At 51.4% G+C, this 8,494-nt stretch overlaps 1 protein-coding gene across 1 annotated transcript; it reads left to right on the top strand.

The window, feature by feature from the left end:
• Positions 1-7,339: 7,339 nt before the first annotated feature.
• Positions 7,340-8,272, top strand: LOC311165754 (olfactory receptor 14J1-like; the record flags this gene model as incomplete). The annotated part of the gene is made up of 1 exon (XM_084227262.1): positions 7,340-8,272. The coding sequence occupies one exon, from the start codon at positions 7,340-7,342 to the stop codon at positions 8,270-8,272; it is 933 nt and encodes a 310-aa protein (XP_084083388.1).
• Positions 8,273-8,494: the final 222 nt, after the last annotated feature.

The raw sequence follows: 8,494 nt of genomic DNA, 5'->3' as shown, positions 1-8,494 counted from the left end.
GCCAGGCCAGGGTTGGGGCGGGGCGGGGCTCTGTCCCTCCACAAACCAAGGCCTGACCTGGCCCTGGCCCCAAACGGGCATTCCGAGCATCCCAAGGTGTCTCGGGACATCGATCTCACCCAGCCTCTCACAGCGACCACGGTGACACTACGGAACCTCATGGAGTCACGGGTCAGTTGTGACAATGCGTGTCCAAGGACACCACAGTGACACTTCGGAACCTCATGGAACCAAGGGGCCATGGTGGCACTGTGTGCCTCACGGAATCAAGGAGAGCATTGTGAAACTCAGGAGCCCCAAGGAACCAGGGGTCCATGGTGACCTTGTGGAGCCCAGAGTGTCATGGAGGAGCCACTGTGACACAGCGAGGGTGCATGGAGCCAAGGGGCCATGGTGACACATCAGGGCTTTGTGGAACCACGAAGCCTATGTGACATTGCAAGGCCTCAGGGAAGAACAGGGCCACTGTGACACTACAGAAACAAGGGGAACATTATGATATTCCAGGGCCTCATGGAACCAAGAAGACCCTTGTGACACTGTGGGGTTCCATAAACTAAGGGAACATGAAACAGATCTGGCTGGCTGGACTTCCCGGGGACCACCTGACAGGTCCGGCTGACCTTGGCATGTTGAGGGCTGCTTCTCATCTGCCCCTGAAGCACTGGGGCTCTGGGCTTTTCTTCCCATGGAAGAAAACTCTCCTTCTCCCCCAGGGGCCCATGGTCAAAATTGGGATTCCTCCTCCAAATGTCCTTATGTGTAAAGATATGTAAATCTGCCAGGACAGATCTGGCTGCCTTGGTCACCCAGGGGCCACCTCTCATCTGCCTTTGAAACACTGGGACCATGTGCTTTTCTTTCTTAGGAGAAGAACCATCCATCTTGACCAGGCGTCCATGGCCAAAATTGGGCATCTGCCTCCAGAATTCCCTATATCCAAGGATAGCTCCCAGACAAAAGCTGCCAGGACTGACAAGTCTGACTGGCCTTGGCTTCCTGAGGGCTGGCACTCATCTACCTCTGAAACCCTGGGGCTCTGTGCTTTCCTTCCTCATGAAAAGAACTCTTCTTCCTGTCCAGGCACCCACGGCCAAAACTGAGATTCTACCTCCAAATTGCTCTATGTCTAAGGAATAGCCCCTAGATGCAAGTTGCCAGGAGAGACAGGTCTGGCTGGCTTGGCCTGAGGGTGGCCACCTCTCATCTTCTTCCAAAACACTTGGACTTCACACTTTACTGTAGGAAAAAACATCAATCTTTACCAGGTACCCATGGCCAGAACTAGGATTCCAACTCCAAAGCTCTGTACATCCAAGGATTGATCCCAAGTGAAAGCTGCCAGGATAGACAGGTCTGGCTGCCCTTGGCCTCTTGGGGACTGCCTCTCACCTGCTTTTGGAACACTGGGGATCGGTGCTTTCCTTCCTATGGAAAACACCTGTCCTTTTTCTCAAGGTGTCCATACTCGAAATTGAGATTCCTCCACCCTGAAATTCCATATATCCAGGGATTCCTCCATGAAAAAAGCTGCCAGGAAAAACAAGTCTGGCCGTCTTGGCCTCCCAGGAGCCACCTCTCTCGTCTTCTCCCTTTGAAACACTTGGGCTCTGTGCTTTCCTTCCTATGGAAAAGAACCATCCTTTTCCTCCGGGTGTCCATGTCTGAAATTGGGATTCCACCTCTAAAATTCTGTATATCCGAGGGTTGCTCCCAAGCAAAATCTGCCAGTACCATCAAGTCTGGCTGGCCTTGGCCTCTGGTAACTGCCCCTGCAACACTGGGGCTGGGGTCTTTCCTTCCCATGGAGATCACTGGGACACTGTGGGGACCTCATGGCACCAAGGGGATCATTGTGGCACCACTGGAGCCCATGGAACCAAGGGGATCATTGTGGCACCACTGGAGCCCATGGAACCAAGGGGATCATTGTGGCACCACTGGAGCCCATGGAACCAAGGGGCCATGGTGACACAGTGGGGCTTCATGGAACCCAGAGACCATTATGGCTCTATGGGGCCTGATGGAACCATGGAGACCATTGTGACCCTTCAGGGCCTGGTGTCACCAAGGGGGCATTATGGCACCTCAGGGCCTCATGGAAGCAAGGACCCTTGGGACACTGTGGGGCCCCATGGAATCCAGGGAACATGGAACAGGTCTGGCTGGCTTGTCCTGCCAGGTGCCACCTTAGATGTCTGGCTGATGTTGGGATGTCAAGGGCTGCCTCTCATCAGCTCCTGGAGCACTGGGGCTCCGTGCTTTCCTTTCTATGGAAAATAAGTGTCCCTCTTTTCAGATGCCCATTGCCAAAATTGGTATTACCCTTAAAAAAATTCCTAAATGCAAGGGTATCTCTCAGAACAAAACCTGCCAGCTCTGGCTGCCCTTGGCCTCTGGTGGTCACCTCTCATCAGTCCCTGAAACACTGGTGTTCTGTTCCTTCATTCCTATTTAAAGGAACCAGCTTTCATGTCCAAGGGCCATGGCAAAAATTAGAATTTGGCCTCCCAAATTGTGTATATCCAAGGATTGCTCCCAGACAAAAGTAGCCAGGAGAAACGTGTCTGCCTAGCCCTGTCCTCTGCTGATTTTCTTAGACTCTGAGCTGAATGTTTTCATTTGAAAACACCCTGGGGAAGGCCAAGAGATCTCCAAAAGAGGGGATTTGAGGACTTGGGCACATGACCACTACACAGGGACAAAGGAGCTCTGTGCTCTGTGCTGGTTGTGCTGGTTTTTCATCATGGAAGAGATGTCCTAAGAGAAGCTGCTAGCAGTTTCCTCCGTGTCTGACAAAAAACAATCAGTAATTAGCTTTGAGATCTGAAAATCTGTTAAACCACTAAGGAAACTGTACACGCCTCTGTGATGACACATGTGAAAGAGGAGAAGGCCTGGGAGGGTCTCTTTCCCTTCTGGCTGTCAAAGAGTTAACAAGGTTGACCCAGCCCCCATCTCAGCTGGGGAGGGCCAGGCAGCTCCTGCCGTAGGGCTGGGCCCCTTCCCAGGGACCCCGCCAGGCCCCATCGGCTGCTGGGCAGGGCAGGGCCAAGGCCAGGCTGGACCATGGCTGCAGGTGCCAACATCTGGGCACTGCTAAACCCTGCCCCGCCGCCAGCCCAGACCGAGCCAGGATCCATCGGGCCCCAGGAGCAGCCCCGGGCTGGCCAGCTTGGCCAAAATTCTGCCACTGCTGGGGTTCGCCCCCAACCCCCGGGCAGGGGGAGGAGAAGCCATCAGTCCCCGGCCGTGCTGCTGCTGTGTTCTGGCCTGGCTGCTGAGATCCTGGTCCTACCCCCAGCGCAGCCCATCCTGACACAGCCCAAGCGCAGCCGCTGCAGAAACCTCCATCGTAAAACAGCTCCGGCCGCAAGGACCGAGCCTGGCCGGGGTCACGGAACCATCTGCAGGGCCCGGGTGAGATATGAACACTTTCAGTGCTTCTGTCCTCCCTCGAGTGAGAGAAAAGGACAAAGTGCAGGCACATAGAGGAGCAACATGAACACACCAATGTCAGTGAAGAGGAAGTTGAGTCCCAGATGGGAAGAATGAGGAGATGCCTTGATCTTGGGGCTGAAATCCTCTTGTAAAACTATGGAGAATGATGGAATTGATTTATCAGACTCTCTTTTTCCCTATTTCACATTGAAAAGCATGGGGAGATGACTTGTTCAGCAAAGGCTTCCATAGCAAAGTAAGCAAATGTTGAAGTAGCTATGATCCCATGAGAAGTTTGAACAGACAAAGAAAGCAGATTGATGAGACCCTGTGCCCTCAGTGAGAAAAGAAAAAGATCTCTCTTCCCAGAGATGAAGATTATTTCAGAAATAGATGAAGAGAACCTTTGCTCTTAAACAGGTCATCTTTTATACCCCATAAGTTGGCATGGCCCAAAAACCCAGCTGTGGGAAATGCTGTGAAAAAATGGGAGGAACTTCATTATCGTAGATTTTCATGGTGGCTGCTATTTGTGGGAATTGAGAGCCATGAGAGAACTGTTTACTTCTGGAGAAGTCTCCATAGCATGAAAGAGAGACTCCTCTCCCTAAGTGAACTGAAGATAGGCTATTCTAGAGGTGGTAAACTGACTGAAAATTTTAGGTTTTGTCTCCTTACATTGCCAGTAAGAAAGAAAAGGTTGTAGAGAGAGGAGAAGTGTTCTGAAAGTTTTGTTCTGATTGTTATTACTCTTTGTTTTAGTTAATATTATTAAACTTTTCTTTATACTCTTTTAAGGTTTTGAGCCTACATCGCCTTTCCCCTAATCCTCTTTCACAGCAGGAAAAGATTAAGGATATTCTAGTGAACATACTGGTAATTAGCCAACACGGAACCCACCACACTAACTGATGCATTGGCTGAAAAATCTCAAATTGCCAAACCAAAACCACTACAGAAAACTTCCTGATGAACTGCATAGAAGCAGGGGGACATAAAGGCAAGAGCCATGGTTTTTCAGGACTTGCTTGATCCTAATGAGCCCTGTGCTGCATTTGGAGCTGAGCCCTGGAACCTCAGGGCCTGAGAGGAGATTGCACAAACCTTTCCAGGAGTCAAAGCCAGAAGAAAACCCCCAGGTGTCTCAAAGCATGAATGGGTCCTACTGAGGTCCATGGCCCAACACAGGCTCCTCATGGACTCCTTGGAGGAGAGAACTGGTGGCCAGGCTGGCACAAAACCTTCTCAGAGACTCAAAGTAGAAAGGAAAATCCAAAGTACGTTAAAAACTTTGAGTATCTCAAAGTATTAATGAGCCCCACTGAGGGTCAGTACAAAGCTCTCAAGGGACTCGTTAAAGCAGATAATTGGGGCCATGATCCCACAAGCCTCTCCCAGAGTCTGTATCAAAAGGGAAACACCAAGTAGCTTAAAAGAACTGAAGTACCTTGAAGCATTAATGAGCCCCACTGAGTGTTGCTACTGACAAAGGCTCTCCAGGGACTAATTCCAGCCGATAATTGGAGGCCATGATTGCACAAACCTCTCAGACACTCCAAGGCAAAAGCCAAACCCAAAGTCCTTTGAAAATCCTGCAGTGCCTGAGAGCATCAAGGAGCCCCCAGGGTCATTTCTGGGCAAGGCTCCCCCGGGAATCCTTCCAGCAGATCCTTGAGGCCACTGGGATGTGGGCTAGGGAGGGAGGCCAAGGGCAGGACAAGGGGGTGACAGTGCCCAGCCTGGCTGGGACTGTGGCAGGAGGCCCCAGTGCCTCAGGACAAGGTGTCTCCTCACAGCCCTTGGTGGCACAGACCCTGCTGTGCCCCAGGGCACCAAGACTTGGCTTCTCTTTGTCCCCACCTGTCATCACTGACTCCAGTTCTCTGCTCTGGCTTGGGCCTGGGGACACTTTCTCAGTCGTATTCCTCAGTGGGACCCATTAAAAGTCCAAGAAACTTTGGAGAGTGATTCTGACTTGGACTTCTGGAGAGGTTTCTTCAGCTCCCTCTCAGGGACTGATGTTCAGGGCCTGAGCACAAAGCCCCAGAGGTTCATTAAAGTCATTGTGCTGTGTCTCTGCTGCTGAGCTGGGCTGGGCTCCTGGCACAGAGGCAGCTCCTGGTAACCAAGAAGAGCTTCAAAAGCACATTTCTCTTGATGAGCAGCTCTTCTCCCAGTCCAGCAGGGCTGGGGCACTGCCTGCAGCCACCCCAGGCACAGCACAGAGGCACAGAGAGCTTCAATCAGTCTGGGCTGGGAAGGTGCTGAGAAGTGCCTGGGGCACAATCACTGCCAGCCCTTGGCACAGAACCTCTGGCTGCAGGACAATGCAGCTGCAGCTCCTGGAGCCATCTCCTAAAGCTGGAACATCCCAATTCCTACAGACTCTGTGAGTACAACTCTGAGTGTTTCTCGTGCAGGGGAGGTGAAATGCTCATGAAGCTCTGACATGCTGAGGGGTTGTGGTTAGTCATATAATGTTGACAAGATAAGGATTTTGATAAAAAAGAAAAAAATTCCTAAGCCTTTGTGTTCAGTTTCCTACTATTACAGAACTGCAGGGAGAGGGGATAAGCATTAAAGGTTGATTATGAGTTATTATTTATGAATTCTAACAAGTGCCTACAACATCTCCCTGTTACTTTCAGTGATCACTGTGTTTTACAGGAGATCCCTAATGTGCTTTCAGCCACTCTGCCCATGGACAGCAGCCGCATCACCTTTGCTGGAGCCATCAGGCTCAGTTTGAGCTGTCCTTTCTCCGAGCTGCAAACAGAACCTGCCCCCAGCCACTGCCCTGCAAACAGGCAGGGTTCTGTCAGGCCAAGGACAGTGCTCAGAGATTTGGGGTCTGTGAATGCTGGCAGGGAGAGATCAGGCACAGGGAAACACCTGCAGGAGGAAAATCTCCAGGATGCAGAGAGAAGATCAGGATATGAGAGAAAATAAAACCCAGAAATGCTGTGGCAGGGAGAGTTTAGAGATCTCCACAGGATCCCCTACAGTGCAGCCCCTCCCTCTGAATAAGCCCACTCCCTCCTGTGCCCCCAGCCAAGCCTCTGCCCTCCAGGCTGGGGCTCCAAGGTATGCAGGCCTTCCTGTGCAGGCAGAGCTGCAGCAGAGCTGTGGGGCAGCTCTGCAGCCCCGGGCCCAGTTCCCTCTCCAGAGCACAGAGCTGGGAGCAGCTGCCCGGCCCTGGGGGCTCTGGAAGGGGGCACAGCTGGCTCAGCGTGACACTATCCCCAGTGCCTGGCTCTGGGCAATGCTGTCAGTAGAGCCAGGGAAGGAGCTGCATCTCCCTTCATCCAGTGCCATCATAAGGACACCTGGAAGTTTCCCTGAGATTTCAGTCCAAGCTAGGAGCTTCAATCCAGGGTGAAAACCTGTCCTAGAGCATCTCTGAGTTCCGAGATTAATGGGGAGAGGCAGAGGTGTTGTGACACTGAAAATGCTGCTGGGTTGGAGAAATGAGCAAAGTGGGTCTGTGGCTACAAATGTGGAGCTGGGCTCTGGTGGATCCATCTGCTCTCACCTGTACCCAGTGACATTTTATGGGAAGCATGGGAAGGTGATCATCCTTCACCTGAGTAAGGTTAAAGCCCAGAGAAACTCTGAAATGGTCAGAATGACAGACCATCTCCCCCACTTTCCACTCATCACTTTGCTTCACAGAACTTGCTCGGTTCTCCCTGAGTATAGAAAAATGCTAAGGGTTTCTGATATCCAAGAACACCAGAAGAAATACAGTCGAGCTTATAAAGAAAACACCTGAACTGTAAAACACTAAAGACTCTGTGTGTACCAAGGGAGGGGGTATGGGAAATGGCATTGATTTTGCTTACTCTAAATTTTCACTGTTATTTTTCCCATGGCAGAAAACAGTGGCCAGCCCCAGCAAATGTCCAACAGCAGCTCCATCAGCCTCTTCCTCCTGCTGGCATTGGCAGACACACGGCAGCTGCAGCTCCTGCACTTCTGCCTCTTGCTGGGCATCTCCCTGGCTGCCCTCTTGGGCAACGGCCTCATCATCAGCACCGTAGCCTGCAGCCACCAGCTGCACACCCCCATGTTTTTCTTCCTGCTCAACCTGGCCCTCACTGACCTGGGCTCCATCTGCACCACTGTCCCCAAAGCCATGCACAATTCCCTCTGGGACACCAGGACCATCTCCTACACAGGATGTGCTGCCCAAGTATTTTTTGTTATGTTCTTCATGGGAGCAGAGTATTCCCTCCTGACCATCATGTGCTACGACCGCTACATGTCCATCTGCAAACCCCTGCACTACGGGACCCTCCTGGGCAGCAGAGCTTGTGCCCACATGGCAGCAGCTGCCTGGGCCAGTGCCTTTCTCAATGCTCTCATGCATACGGCCAATACATTTTCCCTGCCCCTGTGCCAGGGCAATGCCGTGGGCCAGTTCTTCTGTGAAATCCCACAGATCATCAAGCTCTCCTGCTCCAAATCCTACCTCAGGGAATTTGGGTTCATTGCTATTAGTGCCTGTTTATCATTTGGCTGTTTTGTGTTCATTGTTTTCTCCTATGTGCAGATCTTCAGGGCTGTTCTGAGGATTCCCTCTGAGCAGGGACGGCACAAAGCCTTTTCCACCTGCCTCCCTCACCTGGCTGTGGTCTCCCTTTTCCTCAGCACTGCCACATTTGCCTATGTGAAGCCCCCCTCCATGTCCTCCCCATCCCTTGATCTTGCCCTGTCAGTTCTGTACTCAGTGGTGACTCCAGCCCTGAACCCCCTCATTTACAGCCTGAGGAACCAGGAGCTCAAGGTTGCAGTGTGGACACTGATGACTGGATGCTTTCAAAAACATTAAAGTGCTTGCCGATTTCTGCAAACCTCTTTTAATAAAACTCACCTTTGATACTTCTTGTACATCTCATTTTGGAAGTTTTGTTAATTTGTTTTACTTTAATAATAAAGTCCACAAAGAAAAGTCATTCTTTGTGAAATTTCTCATTTTGTTTCTCTCCACCTTCTCTATGGCCACAGACTGTGTCAATGAGGAGCTGCACTCTGGGAAGCTTTAAAGGAACTA

The sequence above is a fragment of the Fringilla coelebs genome (genome assembly GCF_963513975.1).
Source record: "Fringilla coelebs genome assembly, contig: SCAFFOLD_38, whole genome shotgun sequence".
NCBI lineage: Eukaryota > Metazoa > Chordata > Aves > Passeriformes > Fringillidae > Fringilla > Fringilla coelebs.
The sequence above is the reverse complement of the archived record's forward strand: the minus strand, read 5'-3'. Positions and strand labels throughout refer to the sequence as shown.